Raw genomic sequence first — 27,316 nt, 5'->3', positions numbered from 1 at the left:
GGTGGTGGCTTCGATTGTAAGAGAAGTGATAGACTCTGTACTGACCCCAGCACTCCGTGATCTACATTTGGATATACAAGCGACCAACGATTCTGTAAAAGAGCTAAAAGCAGAAGTTGAAAAGCTAGCCATCGCAACGAAACAGACATGTGACCGGGTCGATTCCATTCAAGCAGCTGCACATGAGGATAGGAGGACAGTCACAAACTTAAGAAATCAGCTGGAGATCAATCAGCAACTCACCAAAAAAATGAAGGACATTGAAGATAGGAGCAGGAGAAATAACGTACGACTGGTGGGGTTACCGGAGGGGGCGGAGGGCTCCGATGCAGCTGGCTTCCTCAGAGCTAATCTTTCCAAGTGGATCCCTTCACTGAAAGGCTGTGACATCGAGATTGACCGGGCCCATCCGTATGACAGAAGGAAAAACTCAGATCGGCCGCATACTCTCATCTTGTACTAAGGTGTTATGACTGATCAGCAATCCTGAAGGGTGCTCAGCAGGCATATCCGGTGAAATATACGCAGGACAATGTCACACTACTATTTTTTCCCGACTTTAGTCCAGTCGCAACTACCGAGAGAAAGAGCTTTAATCCAGTCTTGAAGAAGATGACAGCACTTGGTCTCCAGCCCTTTCTCACCTATCCTATTTTAATGTAATTAGAAAGGTATTACATGTATTTAAGCTGTGTACTGGTGGGTTAAATCAACCTATGGTGCAGCTGGATAAGGTATACATTATAGATACACATGAAGTACACTTAAGTACAATCTTGATACACTTTATTTTAAGTGGCTTATGCCTGTGTAATATTCTGTAATTTTAATGTAATTAGAAAGGTATTACATGTATTTAAGCTGTGCACTGGTGAGTTAAATCAAACTAAGGTCCAGCTGGATAAGGTGTATAGTATAGATACACATGAAGTACACTTAAGTACATTCTTGATACACTTTATTTTAAGTAGCTTATGTCTGTGTACTTACATTTATAATTACATTGTATAAAGTCTGCAACGCATATGTAACAATCTTTTGGTTACATAAGTAGCTGTGTAACAGACTCGGTCTGTTACATATGTGTAACAGTAGCTGCCTATTACATGTACATAATTGCAAACTGTAAGTACAGGCTGTTCCATAACTTAGTTACATGGTAAGTACATTTTGTTTCATGTAAGTACAATGGCTACTACTAAGTACTTAATTAGGTAATTACTCTGTATTATGGACACCTTAAAATAAAGTGTTACCAACATTTGTTTTTTACAAAATCCAAAATTTGAGCTGGGGACCTCTGGTTGAGTTGACACGGAATGACCCACTTGCTTTTTTAAAAACTATTATTGAAATAAACTTAATTAACACTGAACTAACTTGAGCTGAAAAATGTCAATGTTATCTTCCGTAGAGCTGCTTTATAGTTGAACTGAGTTTACTTCATGACTAATTAACTTTGCAATAATGGAAGAGTGTATAAACACTAACTAAATTGAGCTAAATAATGACACTACTGTCTTTTTAGAGCTGCTTTACAGCTGAAATTGTATTTATTTAAGTATTAATACTGTTATTTTCTTGTTTATTATGTGAAGCTTCTTAATCCGTATTGTATAACGCACTTTATAAATAAATGTGATTTGACTTAAAATGAGAAGAAGAAAAAAACATTAAAATCAATATAATATAATATGAAAAATAAATAAATAGATATTTTTACTTGGAAATAAGGAAAAATACTGATAAATAAGATACAGGGTTGAGTAACAGGTCAAATTTTCATGTGGAATGTGTATTAAGCTGTGTACAGGTGTTTTTTTTCTTTTCTTTTCTCATCCTGTATTGCAGACGTTTTCCATCTTCCAGGATGTCACATCTGGAGTAGATTGAGAGTGTTTATGTGTGTATTTGTGTAATGGGGTGAATAAAAACTGGGGTGGTAGGTCTCCTCGACTGAGGACAGAGAAGGAAGAAAAATTGCGTCTGGAGCGCGGTGGTGGAGGAGGAGTGGCCTAGTTTCTTCAGCAACCTACTTACAAACTTCAAAACTTAAGCGGGCGGTGGAATTCAGATGAGCTGATGAATCCTTTAGGAATGTTTGTGGCTGAATCTATGCCAAATGTTAGAGTGTGTATATGTGTGCACGTCTGAAATGAAGCCAATCACCCCAGAAACTGACACTTTACTAGATCTGAGCAGGTGGCAAGTGTACATTTCTGGTGTGTGAGTTTAGATCCCTTTAGCCAGAGTATCAACATGATGAGTCTGTCAGGCCTGAGCCCAAACTTTCAGTTAATACTGAGCACTGACAGAATTCCGTATCTGTGCAGGGATTTTATAAACTTTCTGATGCCAAGGATCCACAAACATGGTCCCCTTGTAAGGGACCCCTTCCTAAGATATAAAAGCAGGTACTTATTATATATGAAAGTATTAAGCATAATATTATAAAGACAACATGTTGATGTTAAATTTATTTGGAAGCCCGTTTCCGCCACTGAATAAAAAAATATTAAAGGTTATTGCAACTTTTTATCTCACAATTCGGACTTTTTTTCTCAGAATTGCGTGATATAAACTCACAATTGCGAGTTATAAAGTCAGAATTGCGTGATATAAACTCGCAATTGCAAGTTATAAATTCAGAATTGCAAGATATAAACTCGCAATTGTGACCTTTTTCTCAGAATTGCGTGGTATAAACTCGCAATTCTGACTTTTTTTCTTGCAACTGCGAGTTTATATCTCGCAATTCTAACTTTTTTTCTCGCAATTCTGACTTTTTTTCTCAGAATTTTGAGATATAAACTCGCAATTGCGAGTTATAAAGTCAGAGTTGCATGATATAAACTCGCAATTGCGAGTTAAAGTCCAGTTTTGAGGAGGAAAAAAAGACTGATATGTTCTCAGAATTGCGAGTTTATTCACAATTCTGACTTTATAACTAAAAAAAGTCAGAATTGCGAGATACAAACTCGTAATTCTGAGAAAAAAAATCAGAATTGCGAGTTTGTATCATGCAATTATGAGAAAAAAGTCAGAATTGTGAGATAAAAAGTCACAATAACCTTTTTTATTTTTTATTCAGTGGTGGAAACGTGCTTCCATAAATTTGCTGGCTTTGAAGAGAAGAATTTTTAATTCACTAAATACACAATTTATATCTATAATAAAATACACACACACACAGACAGATATATACATATCTATATCTATTTATTTATATATATATATTTTTTTTTTTTGAAGTACCTTGTTTCTAGACCCCAGTTTGAAAACCCTTGACAGTCTGACAGGCTTTCAATTGCCTACAAGCAGCCAAGTAATGTATCTGAAGTGAATGCAAACAAGCGAAACACAAAAATCCAGTACGTGTCAAAATATTGGATCTGTGCAACGAGCCTTGTGGTGTTAATGCAGCTTAATGACCTGCTACTGCCCGTTATGTTGTTTACATTAATCAAGAACAATATTGATGAGAAAAAGAGAAAACCACTCATGCATGAGTCCAGAACACAACATTTAGGCCTAAAGACAATAAAAGCAGCCTCTGAAAACACAGAGAATCATGACATTTCACTGTTTTTGGTATCAACTTCTGAAATATTGGTATCGTGACAACAACCCTACTACAGACTCTTGCTCAAAAGCTCAATAATGCATGTGAAGCCCCACAGCTGGTCCAATTCCTCACAAAAGCGGAGGTTGTTTACGTAGAGGCGATTGGTATGAATTCAGTTTATTCAGTGGAATCCTTCTGTGCTCATACAGCAGATTTGCTGGTGAATGAACTGAGCTAATCTGCCATCGAATTGTTGTTTCAGACATCACTGGGGCTCGTGAATTTCAGAGGGAATCGTGGCTCCAAGCGGGTCACACCGACTCACCGTGGGAGGCGGATCTGAAAGCGTGAGGGGGTGGGAAGAGGGAAAGAAAGGATTGAGGAGGATGGGACAGAGCTTGAGATGTGAGTGGGATGAGAGTTTGGGAGTTTGCGTGTTGTGTAACAGCAGTCAGGCTGTAACGTACTGCTCGATAACTGTGAGTCTGTGGCCTGCAGCGCTAAAAGGCTAATGACACGCTCTCCATGCTAACGACATCCCTCTCCTCATTACCACACCAATGGAGTCGCAGCGGCATTAAAAGCAGTCGAATCAAGCGGTCGTCAAGCATGACAGAAACTGCATGTGACTGCGTGCGTTGAAGAGATGCTAACGCCATGTGACGTTCAAATTCTGTCCTTTATGACAGCTGCAACAGATCCTGGGAGGTTTTGTAAAGCTTGGAGACTTGTGAGACTCTAAAACAAGAGAGTTTGGCATCAGATTTGTTCCTCTGGTTTCTCCTTTAATATGCTATGCAGCTTCATGGACTGACTGTTTCCAGGGCAAGGAACGAATCTATAGATATGAACAGCTTGTGTAAGTTCAAGTGTTCAGCATTATATGTTTTTGCACTCTCTCTCACTCACTCGTTTGTTCTAAATCTGTCCTTTTTGCATTGGTTTCAGTTCAAAATCATGAATAATGTGGCTGCTGTAGCTTCATTATAAAGACACTCTCCTTCACCTGGGTGTTTAAATGCTGATTCCGGCATCTTAAACACTGTAATACACACAGGGAGACCAAGGAGGTCTATAATAGCTGGAGGGAGCTGTCCTTGGCTGTTACTCAGCAGGAAATATGGAGATAACTCTGCTAACTTTTTTTTAGAGTACAGGTGGGAGGTGAAGATGTTTTTTACCTGAGCCATAAATGCTATTTGACTATTCATCCTGGAAATGACAGTCCTGATGACCAGGGGCGGTTCTAGGGGGGGGGCAGTGCCCCCCTGTCAACAAGTTTGGCCCCCCTAAATTTTGAATCATATCACAACAAACAATTTTGCGTGAAATGCGCAGTTTGTCCGGTAAACTATACACTGTAAAAAAAATTACATTTTGAAAAATTGAGGAAACAAATAAACATTGACTCAACAAATTGCCCAAAATTACCCCCAAACAAAAAAATACATTGTACTAATTTTAGCTGAAGGTCTGAAGTTAAAATTAAAAATATATATTCACCGAACATATTAAATTGTGCTCAGCCAATCTATCAAAAAAGAAGTGAAAAATCTGTGTTGGCCCAACAAGCCTTACAGCAAAAAACGCGTGTACGCATGCGCCTGAGAGAAACCGTTGGCAGATTTAAATTCCTGTGCGCGAGAGAGCGGAGCCGATGCTGAGGAACGACAAACATCAATTCCAGACGGATTTTCCATCATTAAAGTTTTGGTGAGTACTGAACTTTGTCTTTATTAAGACATGTTAGGGTTTGACATTATGATTAGCGTTATATCGCAAAAACCAAACAAAACACACCTACAGACTGTACGCATACATTACGTGATGAAGGTTAGACTAGTGCGCGTGCGCATTAGAGTGCGTGCTTTCACTGCATGATTCAATCTATTAAAATGCATTTAGAATGATCACAAAATTCAAGATGTGGGGGCAGAAAATGTATATATTTACATAATTTCAAATGGTTAATTAATATCACACGAAGAGTGACGTTTTTTCTGCCACAAAGCAACATGATTACAAATGTGATATTGATTTTAAACAATAGTTCAATAAACAAGATGGTAATATTAAGGGATTTACGTTTTAGACACAATATGGCCTGTTTTTGCTCTATTTCACCAACAAAAATAATTACAATTTGCGTCTCATGTTTGAGCTACATGTCGTTGTTTCCTTCCTGAATTAATTAACCGTTTAAATGATTCGGTTCAATCGCAATGACTCGATAATTAACAGTGACTTGCGGCTTTAATTTCACATTTAAAGTATCTTCATTTTTTAATAATTCCAAATATCAGTATTCATGTTTAAAATATCAGAACATTATTTATGCAGTTGTAACTGTAGCTTAAATGGTTGATAAACAGTTTGTAAATGTCTTATTCTAATTGACTACTAATGTAAGAATTTGACTCAAACCATGATGCACATTTTTAGAAAAATGCCCATAAAAGGTAAAACTCAATTTAAACGTATTGTTAAAGATTAATTTCTATGACTGCTGTGAACTGGCCACCACACATAATATGCAGAATATCAAAACTTTAGGAGTCTACGGTAGTCCTTAATATGTAAGCACAAAAACACACAATATTGTCTGTCTAATTGTTGTTATCGATAAAATCCCAGAAAATATTGAGATATAATTTTTGTCAATATCGCACACCCCTATCTCTCGGTTACCTAAAGTTACTATTTATTGAGCTAAATTATTTTTATTTCACTTTATGATTATTATATTAAATGTATGAGACCCAAGGAAAACATTTCTGCTTTAACCATTTTTTTTTTTTTTGTTCCCCTCAGTGTAACCCACCATTGCTAGGTCTGAACTTACGAGGCACCATTTAGTCAAACGTCAGAAGTATTATAAAGGAACCACTATGAATTTCACAGTGAGTATTTAACTCAGTTCTTACTGAATATGTTAATTCCATATTAGTAATACTATGAGCTCTTAGAGCTCTTGTGACATGGCTCTGTGTAATGCAGGCTGCATAAGTTATTGAAGTTATATGTTGACTTATATTGACATTGCTATTTTATATTTTTTACAGAGTCACTGGAGAACCACACAACTGCAATGAAAATTGGAATAGTAAGCAGCAGCAGTTGCACTTCAAGAGCCCTGTCAAGTGTGCTAAATGTCTCCGTTGTCCTGGAAGAGGAGGTGGTGCTTGACAACTTAGGAGACTTCTTAAATGCATTTATTGTACTCTTTGGATTATTGTATGCACTCAACATGGAGTACAACAAGGATTTACAGTAAAAGGTTAGTTCACCCAAAACTGGAAATTGTCATTAATTACTTACCCTCATGTTGTACTCAAACCCGTAAACCTTCAGTCATCTTCAGAACACATATTAAGATATTTTTGATAAATCCGAGAGCTCTCTGACCCTCCATAGGAAGCTATGCAACTTACACATTCAAGTTTCAGAACAGTAGGAAAGACATCAATAAAGTATTCAGTGTGAGTCCAGTGGTTTAACCTAAATTTTATGAAGCAATGCAAGAGTTTTGTTTGCAGAAAGAAAGAAAAAATTATAATTGACTACTTTATTTACAAAATAATATCCAAAGTGTGGTGGTGCTTCCCCTATTGGATTGCAGATCAATGTTTTAGTAAATAAGGTGGTTATTTTTTTATTTATTTTTGCGCAAACAAAGCACTCGCGTTGCTTTCTAAAATTGAGGTTTAAACCACTGGAGTCACGTTGATTACTCTAATGATGTCTTCACTGTTCTGGACCTTGAATGTGTAAGCTGCGTAGCTATCTATGGAGGGATGGAAAGCTCTCAGATCTCATCAAAAATATATTAATTTGTGTTCTGAAGATGAACAAAGGTCTTACAGATGTGGAATGGCATGAGGGTAATTAATGACAGAATTTTCATATTTTAGGTGAACTAACCCTTCAAGTTAGTATCCAGTTGTACCTCTTATGAGAATTATTATTATTATTATTATTTTTTTTTGGCAAACGTTTAAAGTGTAAGTTTCATGAGCTCAGAGTACCTTTTGTGAGAATGGTAATATTCAGGTGACACTAAACACTGGTTGAAGTAACCTCAGATAAATTATTACATCTTATGCAGGGCTCCAGACAAAAAAATCGAGTAAGGAGCCATTGACTCCTATAAGAAAAAACATAGGCGCCAAATTATTTTTTTAGGTGCCACAGAATAAATGCGTTTTATTTATTTGTTTTTTTAACATTTTGACATTTCAATCATACAGTCATGTTTTTGTCTACTCTTTTCTTGACTTTATCAGCATTTTAATCCATCTTGTAGATGACCTGGGAACTAAGGTTCACTTAAAGTGGGAACTAAACGTCTTTTCCAACTTGAAATATACAGTCACAAAGAATTGTTTATTACACAGAATCTGTACCAATATCATGGACCATAAGAACTTTTAAATAATTGCAATTTAATAAATTTAAGTTGGTCCAACTTAAAATAAAAAGTGAACAACACATTTTCAAACTGTTATTTGTCAGTGTAACTCAGAATTGTCAAGTTCACTTAATGTATTTCTTTAATTATGCATTAAGTTGGCGCTTTAGGAGCAAATATAGGGGCTTCTCCGAGATAGGTATAAACGGAGGTTGGAGCCAGCTCCAAATGGGCGGGACTTGTTAATATTCCCTATACCAAACTCAATTTATTCAATGACATCATTGCCTTTTGAAGTTTAATCCAGTTGTATCACGGATCTTGTCTTTCCACCCCCAACTGTAAGACCTCTTGAAATTATAATTAAGACTTTTCTTATACCATTTAACATGTATAAAATTTACGGCCATAAAAAGTTTTAAATAAGTAAATTAAGAGGTTTTTAAGGACCCACAGTATTTAAGTTAGCCTGTTGGGCAGGGCAGTGATACATTTTGGTAGCCCAACTGGAAAACGCAATAGCCCCGCGATTTTGCGAGCCCTGGGTTTCCTCAATTTTTTAAAGAAAAGTCAACTGATCGCTTTTTACAGTGTTAGTTTGGGCTCCTCCTCAATGCATCCTATAGAAATGTTGTCAAATCTATCACACAGTTATTTTTCTAGCTGACTGATGAGCGTATGGATAGTGGTTAGGTATTGTTACATGGCATTGTTTACAAGCTTTCCAGTTTGACACAGAATGAGCGATTACATGAGACATTTCAATAAGTGTAGGCTCTCTTATAAAATAGCCTACCTTTTGATATTAATTCACATTAATTTCATACCATGATAGAGAAAGATATAATGGGTTCACTTGCCGCTTGAACTGAGGCGCTAAAGCGTTTGCGTCTGCCGCATTAAAGAGCGCCAAAACCGTATTTATTTTATGAATTTTGTTATGAATTTGGCAGAATGTTAAAGCTGATACTTTGTTTATTAAAAAGTAACAAAGCACAAAGCTTATTATGATTACTGGACGGCAAGTGCGCTGCAATCAGGATAATATGAAGTTCACGCATTTACAGAACTCAGCATATATAGACTAAAGATCTTGATAACAAGAAGCCATATTAGTAATAATTATAAACGAGAATTGTTAACAATATTGCCAATATCCACACAGCTGACAGCTTTACCTGTTGAAGTTTGTTCAAGTTGTGCATGAAATAGACACTGCTTTTCTGCACTTTCACTTTGCAGGTCTCTGCTTTAAAGTGCTGCGTTTAGCAGGCATTTCGGCAGAGATCAGGACTTTTTTTCCATTAAAACTTTGATGCGCATCGTCTCAGTTTAATACGTAGACATGAAATATGTGATCGCAAAACAATCAGGAAAAAAAATCAAGTCATAACACAGTCGCCATTGGCGACCTCAGCAAAAACTTCACTCGCAAATTAATATTATCGCAGTTTGGAGCCCTGTATATGGTGTTTTTGATATTTTTACATGTTTGTGAATGTATTAATGTTTAAAGTGCAATTCATCAGCTTTGTGTATCTTATGAGAATTAAAATGCATGATTTTGTAAGGTTTACTGTATAGAAAATTTCAATGTATTTATCATTGTAAAGTATCTTTACAATATTGTTGTAGATTTTATTAAAATGTGTCAGTGTTCAGTGTATCATCATTTCATGTTTTTGTTTTTTATCATTTTCTTTTGGGACAACGGAGAATAAACAATTCAGTAAGGTTGCTTTAGCTATATAAATTTGCCAATATACATTTTTAGATTAGGTAAAACAAAAAATGCATGCTACTACTATTTAAAATATTTAATTGGGCCAATAACATGCTTTGGTAGATGTAATGTTTTTTTTCAATTGGCTCAACATATTATTTCTCATTGAGCCAATGTTGACAGACTGTTGCCACAATTGAAAAAATTTAATTCGCAGAAATTCAATTGGGCCAATGGAAAAATTTAGATGTAATGATTTTGAGTTGGGGAGGTCTGAAATTTTTTACAGTGTATATAAAAAAAAGAAAAACATCACCAGCTGCTAAATTCAAATCTGCGTTCGCTGGCTGGCACAGAGCCAGAGACACACGTTTTTAAAGCACTGCGCATTATAACCAATCACATACGATTCTGTTGAGCTTATGAATGCAATGACCAATCAGAAGAGTCATCTCTAAAACACGCTGTTTCGTCACCGCGCGCGCTCGCTGACTGAATTCTCTGACTAATTCTCTCATCAGAAACAACAAAGTGAAGAAGGTTAGTAAGATATTAATTTCACAGTGTAAACAGCTTTAGAGATTATTATGGCAGTTTTTGAGAGTGCTTGAACTCGCTGGACTGAAGTGAAAATGTTCTTTGATAATGTCACGTTAAATGTTCTTTGCTCTCTTTTTGTTCAATGAAACTGTTATAGGCTAATTAGTAGCTTACAATGTTTTTATTAAATTCACGTTAAATACAAATTCAGTCGTATTAAGAGTATTTTATGGTATGACACACCCATACCTGGTACTTGTAAGTAAAAAGACGGGCTTGTATGCGTAGTGAATAGATTACAGTATTTGGCTACTTTGCCCATCGCCCATAATAGATCAACTAACATAATCTATAAAGGTGCAAAATTCATTTACTTACACATATTTGAGAATCGAGATATTTCATGATATATTTTTGGGGTATATCGACTAAAAAAATAAATAATAATAATAAAACCCCTGCTGAAAAAAAACAAACAAAACAATAGACACCATTACAAAATTAGTAATGGTTTTACTGGTTATAATGGGACTTGTATTGGCTTTAATGGAAACTGTAATGGACCCTGCGGGTCTCTACTGGTAATTGGTTGCCTTCTGTTGGTGGCTTGTTAAAACCAATAAATCCTAATGGAATATGTCCCAAAACACACTACATAAAACCATTGTTTAATGGTTAAAAGCTGATGGTTTGTAATGTTTGTAATGGTGTTTGTAGTGGAAACCATTAAAATTTTCTGTGATGGTTTTATTTAATTTTATTTTTTCAGTAGGGACATAAGCCTATATCAGTTATACAGTGGTATAACCCTTCACTCGTGCCCCCTCAAAAAGAATGAGTGCATGATGCCCCTGACACTACAATACAAAATTATTTGTCAAATAAATGAAACATGATGAAACATTCATTTTAGTTGAAGTTGTTATAGATTACTTCTAGAGATTGCAGTGATACATGACATGGTGAAAAATGACGGAATGAATAATACTTAAAGTAGGTTAAGATGAATTGTAAAATTGTGCCCCTTAAATTTGTGTTTTTATATATGGAACATATATAAATAAATAAAATATTCCATCAGTGTACACCGTTACCTTTGTGCCCCCATAATGGTGTAGTTATGGCATCTACCAGCTGGAGTCTGGACCAAACCCCATTATTGTCTTTATACAGACACAATAAGCTGTAATGTGAGCTACTTCTCTGTGATCCAGAGTTGGGTTTGAATCAGTCCCCTGATGTCAAGAAGAGCAGAGCTCCTTATTAGCTCTATAAATGAAAGAAAACTTCAGTGAAATCTCTGAACAAACATCTAGCTCAGTGTAGCGTGTGGATATCTTTGCTCTGACAGTCAAAACAACCAACACTCATTTGTTTCTCTCTTTTGTTTTCACTCTTCCATTAATATTCCACTTTCAGTCAGATCCAAAGCAGATAGGAAGGTGTGTAATAAATAGATAAGCAGATATGCAGATATGGTACAAACCTCAGTAGGCTGATACACTTCAGGATCAGAGAGGAACGTAGAGAAAGCAGGGAAAAAGATTACATGTGAGAGTTTTAAAAAGAGTTTTTCTATGTGCGTGAGCAAGTATTCTGCACGCTGCATTTTGATTACAATCAATAAATGGCTGAGGATCTTATCATCTAATTTATCTATTTAAGATTCAGCTGAATGAATAAAGGTCAAAGCCTTAATTACAAACACCATTAAATCTCTTGCAACGGCCTAATCAGAAACCTCAAATACTTGAAGCGTTTGTGCGTATGTATTAAGCTAGACATGGAAGGAACAGCGTACACAAGCGCATCAGCCACGAGAGCCTGCACGTCTATTTTTCACATGAAAGCGCATTTGCTTTGAGCATATACACACATACACAATAGCTTGCGAAAGCATTGAAACCCTTAACCAATTTTCTCATTTAGCTGAATTACAAATGCCTCTTTGAAATGCAGTTCTCTGTGATATTATTTCTGAGCAATGAAATTCAAAATTAACTACTTTAATATGACATTTATTTATGTTAGAAAATATGCTACTGAAATAAAAACTGAATTTTGCTGTCTGTGGTAACGTATCCAATCCCAGCTTTTGAATATTTCATACAAACACCATTTCAAGCAATTACAGCTTTTGTCTTTTGGGGTAAACACACCATTCAGGTGTGATTCTTCTCTCGAACAGTGATTCGCTCCAGGTTGTTCAGGTCCAAAATACAATTCCTGATAATTTGGAAAAGTGCTAGGCACACAGACACACACACATTTGTCTTCACAGATCAAAGCAGAATGAGAATACAGAATTTACTCATGAATACACAGGGCCATTTAGAAGTAAACCATAATCCTTAACTCAGTCCAGAGGGAGCTTTTATTTGGCCTGTAGTTTCTGTAGTCAGCGCTGTTAAGCCCTCTGTCCTGCTGGGTGTTTAGTTGTGTCTTTTTTGTGTGTATCTCTGTGTCCCAGATTGTATTGTGTGTTCTTCTATACTGCATGTGTAAAGTGTAAATTAGTTTAGATTATATAACACACTGTGAGATCTCTCGCTCAGAAATATTCCCACGTGGGCACGATCCAGTCCTCTTTGAATGACACTCTAATCGACTCTTGAAATGAGTTTGAGAAAGTGTCAAATGAGCCTCCAAAAATAAGACAAATATTAGCTTCGACACAGATTCGTGAATAAGCCCTTTCTTTGTCCTAGTGTTGACAAAGAGTTATTTGAATCATCCCTCATCGGCCTACAGCGATTAACCTGTTCAGCTGTCAGACTGCAGGGCTTTTATGTGAATGTGTATAGTAAAGGGATATTCCAGGTTCAATTCAAGTTAAATTCAATCGACATCACTTGTGGCATAATGTTGATTACCACAAAAATTAATTTAGACTTGTCCCTCCTTTTCTTTAAAAAAGCAAAAATCTGGGTTACAGTGAGTCAATTACAGTGGAAGTAAATGGGGCCAATATGTGAGGTTAAAATATTGTTTTAATAGTAAATCCACAATGTAAACAATTATTATGTTGAGATTATTTTGTATAAATGTTTAATTTTCAACTTGCTATGGCAGCATAACTTCTAAAATGACCATAAAAATGCCAAGAATGTCTTTACAGCTCAAATAATATACAGAAGAATCATTTAAATAGAAGAATCTTGATGTTAGCGTTTACCAAATTGTAAGCTTCACATTTCTGCTTTTAAAAATCCTCCAAAATGCCCTCAATTCACTCCCATTTCACCATAACCTTTATTTTGTATGTCATTTGAGCTTAACTTGTATTGAACCCTGAATATTTCTTTCACGACCCACAACAGCATTGCCTCCTAATGAGCTATTCTTATTATTTGAGACATTTAAATTCCAACTTTAATGTCTCTTTACAAATTCTCGGCTGGCTGCATGTTTTCTGATTGTGTTTGTTTGAATTGTGCCTCACTTGCACCAAATTAATTTAATGAAGGAACAGGATTATCCATTGTTAATTAAATCCTCACTGGCAGTCACTGCATGCACTTGGATTAGCTGAAAAGAAAACTGTTTTAGTTCTGAGCATCTGTACATATATATTTAAAACAAAGCATATATGTCTATACAAATTATGGTTATGCTTACATTGTTTCCGTTCCACTGCCTTATTTTCTTGTTCGCTTTTTGGCTGTATTCCGTCAGTATCCAATTGTAGCTTTTGGAATTAATGACTTCTTTTTTGCTAAAGCCACGTTGAACCATCCAATTTGTTTGAATAGATATGTGGTCAGCCACTTTCTTATCTTAAATATATATATATATATATATATATATATATATATATCCTTCCACTCCTCACTGCCTGAATTCAGATGGCAGGCCATCACGCTGGCTGAGGAAGATCTACAGTGGTGCGTGTAATTGTATTTTCATTTTAAATAACTGTATCGAATTGTATTTGATGTCCTTGAAGTAGCCAGGGCATTGGATTGAGGGATTTAAATGCTCTAATTTAAAAATCTTAAATGACTTTCTCATTCTCTGCTGGCTTTTGCTCCTGTTCTGTTCAGTCCATCCCATTTTTAAAAGATGATGTTCACAGCATGTTGATAATATTGGCCTCATCTTGAGGGACTTGTTATCCAACTATTCTCCGCTCTCTTTAGACAAAGATTTTGTTTGTAAACAAATGGCCTTGGGACAGTTTTATGAGCAAATTAGCCTGACAAACAAATGACTCTGCAAACAAACAGCTTTCAAATTAAATAACTTTCCAAACAAACAGCTTTTGAAATAAAGCACTTCCCAAACAAAATAAAAGACTTTCCAAATAATGGCTTACTAAATAAAAAACAAACTCTCAAAACAAACTTTCTCCAAACAAACCGTTTTCAATACTCTCCAAACAAATTGTTTAGTAAATAAAAGACTTTCCAAATCATTGTCAAAATAAAGGACTTTCCAAACAAGCAGCTTTGCAGACTAATGACTCTTTAAACAAATGGATATTCCAATAAAAGTGTCATCCCACTCATGCCTCCTGTCACCTCCTGTTTCAATAATAATTCATTGCATTTTAAATCTGGCACCTCTAATGTCAGCATCACACTAATTCTCCTGCTTTGTCTACAGGGTGGCATGTGAAAGTGCCAATCTTCACTAAAACCATATGAATATATTTAGTCAGAATTTGTGATTATTCATTACATTTGGAACGTAATAATACAAACAGATGGAATATAATTAGAATGAGGAGCTACAGTTGTGTTTGTGTAGGTGTGATATCATGTATCTGTCTGTTTTTTTATTGCTGCTAGGCTGTTAAACAAGAAGGAACATGTGTACAAGCAGCTTGTGCATATTTCAGTGACTAATGTCTCTATTTCTTGCTCTTTCTCTGTAGGTACGGAGACATGGTCCCTAAGACCATAGCAGGAAAGATCTTTGGCTCCATCTGTTCTCTCAGTGGGGTGCTGGTCATCGCTCTGCCTGTTCCTGTCATCGTTTCCAACTTCAGCCGCATCTACCATCAGAACCAGAGAGCTGACAAGCGTCGGGCTCAAAAAGTTCAGGTCAGTGGGGCTCAAAACTCCCTGAGGGGCATTGTCTCCTCTGACCGGAACTGCTTTGGCTGAGAAGCAGGTCACTAATGTTTAGCTCTGAGTAATGCTCCTGTTAAATTACATCATATCCTTTTCCATCTTTTGATTAAATAAAGATAAGTGATTGTGTTAGGGTCCCGAGAGCAATTTTGAAAGCTACTATTCTGGGGTGGAGAAATGACATGGGGTTTGTGGGTGAAATCAGGTGACAGATGTCATTCCCCTGCGGCAGTATGGTAAAGTGGTAGTATCAGACGGTAATGCTATGGCACTCTAAAATACACTACCATTCAAAAGTTCGGGGTCACCAAGGACGGATACATTATATCGATCAAAGGTGACATTAGGGGTAGTCATGTAGGGGTAGTCGTGGTTAGGGAGTCAGGCTTGTAACCTGAAAGTTGCTGGTTTGATTCTCACGCCGGCAGGAATTAAAGGTGGGGATTGTGAATGAACAGCACTCTCTCCACCTTTGGTACCATGACTAAGGTGCCCTTGAGCAAGGCATCGAACCCCTAATTGCTCCCCCGGTGCTGGAGCAATAGTTGCCCACTGCTCCAGGTGTGTGTTCACTGTGTGAGTGTGTGTGCATTTGTTCACTACTCACTGCTGTGTGTGTGCACTTGGATGGGTTAAGTGCAGAGCACTAATTTCGAGTATGGGTCACCATACTTGACAATACGTCACTAATTTAACTGAATTTTCTGTAATTCATGAGACAATGCTTCCCTGCCAAACACGGAATTTTCACTGTTATACGCTAGGGGGCGCTATTATGCATCTCCTAAATGAGTCTAGAAAGTGCCGATCAAAAACACAGACCAGGAAGACGCAGAAACAATCAATCTCATATGTAAGCATACGCATATGAAAGATAATGCGATCATCAACACTAACCGCATATAAATGAGAACTGCTTAATGTTACAGAGTGAAATGTCAATCCAGAAAGTGGTAAAGGCCTGTGCAAGCTTTGAGAGTACTCCACAAAACAACACTGAAAACAATAAGAAGCAAATCATCATATTAGAATGATTTTTGAAGGATCATGTGTCACTGAAAGCTGCAGTTATTTCTGCTGAAAATTCAGCTTTGCCATCACAGGAATAAATTGCGTTATAAAAGATATTACATAGATCATTTATTTTAAATGTAATAATATTTCACAATATTACCGTTCTTACTGTATTTTAACCAATTTAAATACAGGAGACCTCTTCCAAAAACATTTTTAAAGATCATACCAAACCAAACATTTTGAACGCTAGTGTATATCCCATGGTACTGTTTACCGTGGTATTTACCAAGGTAGATCAAAAAATCTAATAGTACTACCCACATGAAAAAAATACTATAGTAATTTATAGTAAATATAGTGTTTTTGAACCATACTATAGCAAAGTACTTGAATTAATTTGTTGTGTTAATTCTATAGTTGCTGTGGTAATATAACAACTACAGTAATATAAACAAATTACTTTATCCAATACTGTACTAAGATTCTACAATCTAGTATATTATACTACAATACACTACAGTTTACTGTAGTAAAAACTAAAGTATACTACAGTATTTATTATAGTTTATCAGTTCACAATAGTTAATACTACAGTATGCTGTAGCATTCATTAACAACGTGTTGTAAATGCTATAATATATACAGTTTAATACACTTTACTATAGTATGGTTCAAAAACACTAGTATATATATATAATATAGTATTTACTATAAATTACTATTTTTTCATGTGGGCTACCATGGTCTTTTTTTATTGTTGCCATGGGGGCACTGATGTTCTCATACCACCTTCACAATAAAATACATAATCCCTCGCAGAAAATCCCAAATCTACTTTTATAGCTTTGATAGTCTGAGCAGCTGAGGCAGGTTGTAGGGCAATGTCTTCTCTCGCAATCACCTGTTGTCTTGCCACCGGTGTTTTATAGTTCTTTATGTCTTTTCTCAGTTGATATTCACTCAGCCATATTGCTGCTCTTTTCCCTTGTCTGATGAATAAGGTTATTAAACTTGTTTGTTTCCGGGTGCATGAAGGATAATAGAAACTTACTCCACCATCCTTTTCCGTCCTCGTACGAAATAACACCTCAAACAAACAGCCTTAATGTTAAATTAAGCCTTTCTCTTCTCCCTGGGGGAATGAAGGGATGACCTGTCACGCATTTAATGGCAGCATGGCGTCAAAAGATTGAGTCTAGACTCTGAATGAGATCCCAGCAGGGTTACATGCCCTGCGTCTGTCCATCTATCACTCCATCCCTCCCTGTCCTCATCCGAAACGTCTCTATATCTCTCTCTGAAGGTTATTTAGTTTGGGCGTAATTATCTGTTAAATCACCACGGGCCTCTCAGCTTGCTTTTGCTATGCTAATAATTGAGAATGTTACTGGAGATTAGCTTGATCACAGAAAAACAACACCAAGCCAACTCCTATGACATCCCGCGTGTGCGGAGAGAGAGAGAGAGAGAGAGACGTCAGCTCCTGCACTCAGCGGTATGTTATGTTCGCAGTCATGGTTTTAATATATGCTAATGAGGAATTAATGTATGCTAAGGTTTTGGGTGGGCTTACAGGGCCGCATTGTCTCCGCAGGCAAGATTCCCAGTGGCTTTAGCATTTTACTTAGTGTTAATTTAAACTTTATCCAGTATGGCAGATTATTACCCAGAATTCTTTGCGTTCCCATTGCAGCAGTGCACATTATCGCAGCTTGGATCATCCTAAACGGAGTTTTGATGTGAAATATCCGTCGCCACACATTTTCTGTCCTTTCTCCGCACAGCCGCAGGGGCTGCAAGTTCAGTTTCAAGTCCAAACTAAAGCTGCCAGATGCGACCAAACCTCTTAGGACCATCTTAAAAAATGTGTTCTGTGTGTGTGGGTGGGTGTTTAAACACATCCTACGGTTAACTAATAAGAGAGTGGCCTAAGTGCACAAACCTGCCTCGAGCCCCAAGTTAACCTCCACCACAGGAACAGCTGTGCTTACTGTCCAAAGGACATGTGAGAGAGACAGAGAAAGACATGGAGAGGGAAACAGAGCCAGAAGGGATGTTCATCCTAATGACAGTCCTTCCACAAATAGCTCGCCCAGACGAGACCTGTGGGGAGGGGTTTGTTTATTTCAGCAGTCACTTTTGGGAGGTGACCTTCATCCTTCTCACCTGTTGTCCAGTAGCCAAAAAACAGCTTGGTACTGCACCAAAACCATGTATCTGTATTAATAAACCAAGTCACTAGACCATTATTACTGAAACATCCTTAAACTTTAATATTACAGATCTCATATTACTGGATGCACTCTAGATTCATCCCAAGCCGTATGTGATGAACTGAAGAACTGAATTAGCACTCCTAATCATGTGCAGTTAAAAAAAAAATGATGCGTATGTGGGGGTGTTAGAAGTGCATTTATATGTAAATGTGGGTGTGCTTACTATTACCATCTACTAATTGTTGTTATGGCAGCACTACAAGGTCTTTGATTTACTGACCTATAATAGCATCAAAACAATATCAACAATTATATTTTTGGGTCACAATCTGGGCCAGATTTAAACCAATAAGGCTCCAAATGTTAAGCAACAGTCATGTGACCCTGGACCACAAAGCCAGTCATAAGGGTTGATATTTTCATCATCTGAAAGCTGAATATATAAGCTTTCCATTGATGTATGGTTTGTTAGGATAGGACAATATTTGGCTGAGATACAAATATTTGAACATCTGGAATCTGAGGGCACAAAAATATATATAAAAAATGTCATATATTGACAAAATAGCATTTAAAGTTGTCCAAATGTAGTTTTTAGCAATGCATATTTCTAATCAAAAATTAAGTTTTTGTATATTTACGGTAGGAAATTTACAAAATATCTTCATGGAACATGGAACTTTATTTAATATCCTAATGATTTATATGTCACATATAAAAATTACAATTCAAAAGACTATACATGTCTACAAAAGAAAGTCAGTCATATAGGTTTGAAATGACTTGACGATGAGTAAATTATGTCAGAATATTAGTGCATTTTAGTACTTGTTGCCCCAATGACTGCGTTTGTACCTTTTTTCAGAGAATTTGTCCTCATTTACTCACCATAAATGTCATTCTAAATCTAGCCTATATAACTTTTTTTTTTCTGAGAGTGCATACTGTCATTTTTTGGTGAACTACCTCTTTATCTATTGTTCCAGTGTTGCATAGACACCTGTTAGAGCGCAACATCATCAGTTTCTGCCACATTTGTACTAGCCTGATGAGATGTGTTCAGTTCAAGGGCTTTAGATTACTTCTAGAGCACTCCAGGGCTTTCCAGAAGACTCTGAATTAAGAACATTGCAGACATGACAGCTGGGTTTGATGCAGAACCATCGAAGTGAGCATCAGCTTAATGAAACTTTGATCAAAGTGCGGAAAGCTTCAGATTGTATACGCTGTTTTAGTCTTCCTTTGGCTGATTGTGTCTCACCTCACGAACATGCTGCAGTTTTTTTAGGGACTACAAAAAACTACATACACCAGGGCAGCTTATTAATAACTAATGCAAATCTGCACAGCCAGCGAGCTAAAAAGAACAGACCATTTCCTAGACATCACACAATTCTTTCATGACCGATCACTCAGTGGTCTCATTATGCTCAAACTCTCATGGTTGATACAAAGGTCTGAGTTTTGTTCAAAGTTAGTTCAGGAATCAGAGTTTTGATCAAAGTTTGTCTAGTAATTGGGTTTGAATTATTAGTCCTGAGAATAGAAGTGTTAGCTGTGCAACTTCACTGCATGTTAATGACTTACTCATTATTAATTCAGCACTTGCTTTGCATGCACACACAATGCAAATATGAAGATTATCTGTGATTTCGTTTTAACAGCATTACATAGTGGTTAATTTTAAGGCAAGGTTTTTCCACTCTTAATATTAAGCTTTGATTGACATGAAACTTGTCACGCTCTGTTTGAGCTACGGACATGAACGATACCTCAAATCATGCAGCTTGTTAAGGAGAAGCGCTCTTGCTTCTCTAAGCCATCATAAAACAAACAAAAAAATCCCACAGACTTGCACTAAAAAAGGAACCCAAGTGGTCTACAAAATAATCTAAACACATTATCAAGCACATAACAACCCTCTCACAATACGATTTTCTTCTAAATTATATTCACAGCACTGACATCTAACTCTTATGTGCTCTTTGTTGTGGACTGAACTGCACTGAGCAAACACTGAAAGTGCATGGAGGGATTTTGTTTAATTGACATAAATAATCCACTTAAGCTTCCTGAGCTTCCGTTTCTGCGAATGTTCTTGTATCACGGCTGTAGAAACTACAGTAAAGCAAAAGGATGTAGGTATTATGGACTTCATTGAATTGACTCACAGATTAACAGATTTGTTCAGGTCCTGCAGTTTTGTAATTATATTGCAGCTCTAGGTATCATTCTCTACCTTACCCAAAAACATAGGTTTGGTTTCGGTCATTTTAAAATTAAACTAAAGAGATGTACCATGTTTTCACATACACTGTGTGATAATGACCCGAGCAGTCACAAGGAGGATCGACAGCGAAGATGGAGTCGAAAGGGTAATTTATTTAGAGCAGAAGTGCAAAATGTGCAAATAAATAGGTTTAAGAGTTTAAAATGAAGATTGCAATAAAAACAGTCTAAAACTAGAACTGCAAGTACTAAAAACAGTACCAACTCCCCTCTACAATATTGAGGCTGGAGTTTCACATGCTTCACAGCAATACAATCTTGTCCCAAGTGCTCTATCCATCCACTGCCTTACTACTAGTGGCGGCCATCTTAAATACACATTTTTTCCCGCTCTCCCCAATTTGGGGATATACAACCATGTTTTATAAGAAACTTTTGACTTTGACTCTTGACTCTTATGAAATACAAGAGATTTAGAAACAAGAGTTTAAGTAGATAGATACAATTAAAATACAATTAAAAAGAGAACGGATAACCCAAAACATTTGCTCCAACACTTACATACACTAGTTAATTAAGCGCTTTTCTCAGTTTGCTCTGCCTATAGCCACGCCCACTTAGCTAGACGAGGAAATACAAACCAACAGAACCAACATTAAAAGTGAATACATTGATGGAAGACAATTTCAAGGTCTCTCCATCACACAATGTGAAATTACCTTTTACAGCTCATCAGTTGTTTTGTGTTTATAAAAAGCAGTGGTTATTAACCAGGGGACACGTGCCCACTAGGGGGCGCTACAATGGGGCCTTAAACTTAAACTCATTTAAATTAAAGACAAAAGAAGTATTAAAATAAACCATTTTTAAAAATAAATAAATAAATTATTTGTTATTTTAATTAATCCCCTCAAATGTCTTTTTTTTAAGAACATGCATGGGGTCACCTAATTTTAAAAGTGTGATTTCTAGACTTGGTAAAGTCATGTAAATACAATCATATAACTCATATAATGGGCATTTTTAAAATGAATAATTTTTTTTCTAGTTATGCCAAATCTTAAAATATTCTATTGGGTAGAAACTGTGAATACAACTTTTACAGATGCTTATTCTTAATCCTTATATAGAAAAGTCATGTTCACACTTGCCTGGAAAAGTCAAATTAACTGGTTAAAAAACATTTAAACCTTGAAGAACATTCGAGTTCTTAAAACTTTTGGAATCCTCACATGTAATTTACAGAGAACCAATGCCCAAAACAGTCTTGCCCCATGAGTGACAAGCTAAAAGCAAACATTTTGCAAATTTTTTTCCTTACATTTATGGCAAGTAAGTATTTGGCCACTACTTTCTACACTGAATGAAAATGTCCAAAGTAAAATTATTAAAATAAAATGATACCCTTCACTGTATTCCTAATACTGTAAAAAATAAAATGATAATACTGTAATAATAATAATAAATAAATGCATTTAAATTTAAGTTGAAAGCATCTTGAGACTCTTGCAAGTTTTTCTTACAGAAAAACATAAATGCTTAAGTATATAGAACCGGAGACACACTAGGCCCAGTGTGACTGTATAGGGCACAGCAAATGTACAGTTCGACAAGCATTGGCTTCTCACTCACTGTTGATATTTTCTCTGCACTGCTGCCTGTCGTTTCAGAGAACAGTGCATTGAAGAAAGCGCCTCTCATCACCAGTCTTTAGTGGTTTGTACTAGAGCCAATGCTTCAGGCATAAACAACTTGTGCATGTCGCATGCAAGACAGCATCCCTAGTAACAATTTCATTTATATAGGGAATTAAATACTTTGATTGATTGACACATGATCAAACCATCCAATCAAAATCCAAGGTGTATGATTCTGAAATCTCTATTCACCAGGGACGATTCTAGGATTTTCATTTTAGGGGGGCTCAGCCCCCAATGAGGGTATAATAATAAAAAAATAAATATTTACAAAAAAATTGATTGAAAATTTGTACAAAAAAATTGTAGAACCGTTCTACATCAATTCAATTCAAACAATAAAAAATATATTTTTTTAAATGAATACAAAACACACACACACACACACACAATGTTTCAATCTCTGTCAATCACTCTGATATGCAATTAAAATGGGCTAAAGCCCCCCTAAAAATGGCCTAGCGACGCCCATGCTATTCACAGTGACGTCTACGTGGTTCAGTCGTGCAGGTCACACTTTTCCACTCCACACGAATTTGATCCTGTGGGACTAAACAGCAACACTTGAGCACAAACTTTAATGAAAAACTCGACTGATTCTGCTGGAGGGTAGAGATTGAAGGTATACAGCCAAAGCAACCCTTGTGAAGAAGAAGTGCACTTAAAAGGATAGATCACCAAGGGCTAGATCACTCACCCTTCAGGGTGTTCCAAGCTTGTATGAGTTTCTTTTTCTGCTGAACACAAAAAAAAATAAGTATTTTGAAGAATGTGGGTAACCAAACAGTTTGACTTCCGTAGTATTTTTTTCCATATTGTGAAAGTCAGTGGGAACCAGCAACGGTTTTATTACCCACTGCCTGAAAAATATCTTCTTATCATCTTCAGCAGAAGAAAGAAACTCATACAGGTTTAAAACAACTTGATGGTGAGTATATAATGACAATAATGTTTTTATTTTTGGGTGAACTCTTTCTTTGAAAGGCCCCTATTATGCAAGATTCACTTTTACATGTTGTTTGAACATAAATGTGTGTTGGCAGTGTGTGAACACAAACATTTTTTTAATTAAATTTTTTTTTTTTAAATACCCATAAATCATAAGCAGCATCTCAGAACAAGCTGTTTACAGAATCTGTAAAATGTGATGACACATTTTACAAGCCCCGCCCACAACTGTTGGCAGACACTGCCGTATTAGCAGACACCCCGTCCTGAGTGTGCTGCACACAAACCGCCATGTTTATCTTCACGCTAGAGCATTTAAAAGCAGGATTCAAGTAAGAAATGTCTTCTTATTAAAGTTATAGATGTTATTCAGTCCAAAGCAGTGAGTTATTTTCTGCTTTTATTTTATTGTTTGGGTCATATTAACAGCGTAAAGAGCAGTATAATTAGGCTACATTCTATTACACTGCTGTCACTTAATACACAGATCTAATATAAATGTACGATTTATTTTCCAACTGTTTAACTTCACAGACATAACCTAATGTGTATTTGTAACTTACGCGTGTTTTTAACAAACTTGTGTGTGAAAGAGAACTTAATTTAGCGCTCACATGCTGTGTGACAGCTGCTTTCTATGTGCATGCTTCAGATGTGTGCGCTCAGAAAACCATACGTCAGGAGTTTAAACTGATATGGCTTTAAAACACATATTTTCAGCACGATAGACATTATAATCAAAACCAAACAGATGTTTTTTGGCAGAGTATCTGAGGTAAGAGCTGTAAAGGCACAGTCCTATTCTGGAAAAGGGGGCGGGGAGCAGCAGCTCATTTGCATTTAAAGGGACATGCATGAAAACAGCGTGTTTCTGCTTCCACTCACATTTTCAAAATGATATAATAAAATGATCTGTGGGACATTTTGAGCTGAAACTTCACAGAAACATTCTGGGGACACCTGAGACTTATATCGACTTATATAGAGACTTATATCTTGTAAAAAGGGGCATAATATTTGCCATTTAATGTAAATTAAAATTATAATATTCATTCAAGTTCAATTAACATGCAATTAAGTGTCTGAAAACATTATATTCACTTTGCACACAAGTATATTCTTTTAAAGCATATTAGAATATTAAAAGTAATTTAAAAGTGTACTAAAGAGGGCCCTTATTTTTCAAAAGAGAAGGGACACCATCTACCTGGACCAACAAATTGTCCACCCAATCAAATCTACCAGAATAACAATAGCTTGGAAATAAAATGAAACTGCATTTTATGGCCCATTTTTGTTTCTGTTGAATAAATAGTGTGAAAAATGTATTTTTATTTCAAATAGGAACATTTTGATATGATTACAGTGAATTAAAATTGGTCACGGACCACAAATTTGCCTCATAAAGCCGTTCGCTTCATAATATTCCTGATGAAATTAGAGAGCAGACTTCTGGCCTCACCACTGCCATGAGGTGTGTCACAGTGGGCTTTATGTGTATAACTGAAATGTAATTTGTGAATTTGCTGCTTTGTTTGGCCTATCTGATCTCAGCACTGTGCGGTTAGCTTCGCTATATTCTGTGTCACATTGATAAAGAACCTCTGCATTTCTGCGGCTGTTCCCCATCTCACATTCTGCAGGGCAGATCCCCAGGAAAAATGTTCCTCATTTTTTTCCACGATAGCTGAAAATTGTTGCAGCATTTGTTGGAAACACAAACGGTCTCAGAGGCCCAAACTGATTCCATTATGTGATGGCAATCTCCTGTGAAAAGAGCAGAGTTAGCACTCCACTCACCCACAGGGACTCGCGTGTGTGTTTGTGTGTGAGGGTTTTAATGATGGTGTATGTTCTTTCAATCTGTGTTCAAGTGTGTGTGAGAAATTAATGAACGTCAGAATACCAGTTTGATCTCGGCGAGGTCTCTGATGCAATTGAGACACAATTTGTTCCTCTTCAATAATTTAAAACCGCACACACGCATACAAACACTCTTTGGGATGAAATGCATTTGTGAACCCGCATTCGAGAAAGAGCAGCCAATTGGCCTAGATCAATTGTGGTGGGTGAGCCGATGACCCCTAACAGTGGCTAGGAGGTGGTGTTATTCACAACGTACTGTGACCATAAGCGTGCAAAACACTGTTAGTCTCCCTCTGAGTGTTTTGCTGTTATACCCATGGAGCTGATCTCCAGCATTTAGCTGTGCTATTAACAGTCCAGGCCATGATCACTTGCCACCGGTGTGAGAAGGTGACAAGCTCCATGAACAAGAAAATCAAACTACATGGTCCTATTACACACCTGATAGGGGGGTCACACAAAAGCCTCTTTATGCTTGAGTGAATGAAAACACAGCTAAACTAGATTATTAAAACACTAATACTACCCTGCAGGAAATAAGAAAATAATTTTTATCATCTTCTCCGGTAAAATTGTCGAGACATTCTTAAAGGAATAGTTCACCCAAAAATGACAATTCTGTGCATTCACTCATGTTCATTCATGTTGTTTCAAACCGATATGAGTTTCTTTCTTTTGTTGAACACTAAAAAAGATATATTTTGAAGAATAAACAACTATAAGCAACATTCTTCAAAATATATTTTGTGCCCAGCAAAAAAAAAGAGTGAGTAAAGGTGAGTAAATGATGACAGAATTTAAATTTTTGGGTGAACTATTCCTTTAAAACAATATATATTTATATTTACATATAATATATGTGTGTGTGTGTGTGTGTGTGTGTGTGTGTGTGTGTGTGTGTGTACAGAAAAAATATTATCTCAGATTATATGTAATATTCCATTTTATCTTTAAATCAAATTTTTTTTTCTTTTACTTTTAAGAATGTTTAGATATTTTTACTAATTATTCTTGCCTGACAAATGATAACAAGAGTTCTTTTTGACTGCATATTTTTTTCTTGCTTTACGTATAAACCTTGCTAAAGTTTGTTAGATTTATTTAAAAAAAATAAATAAATCTTAAAAATATATTAATCAAGTTAATTACATATATTATACTTTATATTATCCTGCATAATTTGGCTTGAAGTTAATTTTGTTAATTTTCTCTTCATTTAAATTTAAGAATGTTTGAATACTTTTACTACTTATTCCTGCCTGGAGATTACTGGCAGCAGCGATAGATGCTATTTACACTATGTAAAAACAGCAGTATTTTCTTTGCAAAATTAGGCCACATCCACACGAAGCCAGAGCTTTCCCTATCTGATCTTTTTTTTCCTCATCTCAAGAAAAATATCTGTGTACAAACGAAACCATGAAACCGACTCAAAACAATGTAGTATACATGCCAGACCAGTATGTGGTGCTGTTATTCTGCCACAGAGATACACTAAAAACGGAGAAGATGACAACTTGGAGCATGCGCATAAACCTTGCACGCTGTATACAAACCCAACACAACAACAAGAATATGAACATGGAAAAATACATTTATTAATCTTTATGATAGTTAATAAAAAGACAATCGTTCAGTGTTTGTTCATGTTGTTGACGCTGTTACGTGACATAGCGGTGTACGATTAGGGTCGAGATGTGGGATGATGACATTATCGTTTCACAAAATATACGTATTGGCTATACACACGAAAACACAAGGGTGCCGTTTTCAGATTTATCCATTTTTTACGTATACAGCTAAACGCATTTCTGTGTGGACGGGGCCTTAGTTAGATGCTATTTATACTATTTAATGCAAGTGGCAGATATTTGCAGCTCAGTATTGTAGTACATTATAAAAGCAATAACGTATTGAGTGTAAATTATCATTTTTATTAAACTTATTAAATGGATGCTGCCTTATTTGGACAATAATATTTTCCACTTTTCTATTACATCCTTCATTTTATTGAAAATAAATGCCTTTCCGA

General features: G+C 36.2%; 1 protein-coding gene and 1 long non-coding RNA gene across 6 annotated transcripts in view; both read left to right on the top strand.

The window, feature by feature from the left end:
- Positions 1 to 27,316, top strand: part of kcnd3 (potassium voltage-gated channel, Shal-related subfamily, member 3) — a 106,958-nt gene that overhangs the window by 69,337 nt on the left and 10,305 nt on the right. For all 5 annotated transcript variants that reach the window (XM_058785630.1, XM_058785629.1, XM_058785631.1 and 2 more), the window contains one exon: positions 15,113 to 15,281. In XM_058785630.1, coding sequence (XP_058641613.1) covers positions 15,113 to 15,281 — 169 coding nt within the window. The remainder of the gene's footprint in view (positions 1 to 15,112; positions 15,282 to 27,316) is intronic.
- Positions 4,423 to 6,965, top strand: LOC131546223 (uncharacterized). The gene is made up of 3 exons (XR_009272628.1): positions 4,423 to 5,278; positions 6,377 to 6,465; positions 6,628 to 6,965. It is a non-coding gene; the product is annotated as an uncharacterized LOC131546223 (long non-coding RNA).

This window comes from Onychostoma macrolepis, chromosome 08, assembly GCF_012432095.1.
Source record: "Onychostoma macrolepis isolate SWU-2019 chromosome 08, ASM1243209v1, whole genome shotgun sequence".
Taxonomy (NCBI): domain Eukaryota; kingdom Metazoa; phylum Chordata; class Actinopteri; order Cypriniformes; family Cyprinidae; genus Onychostoma; species Onychostoma macrolepis.
The sequence above is the reverse complement of the archived record's forward strand: the minus strand, read 5'-3'. Positions and strand labels throughout refer to the sequence as shown.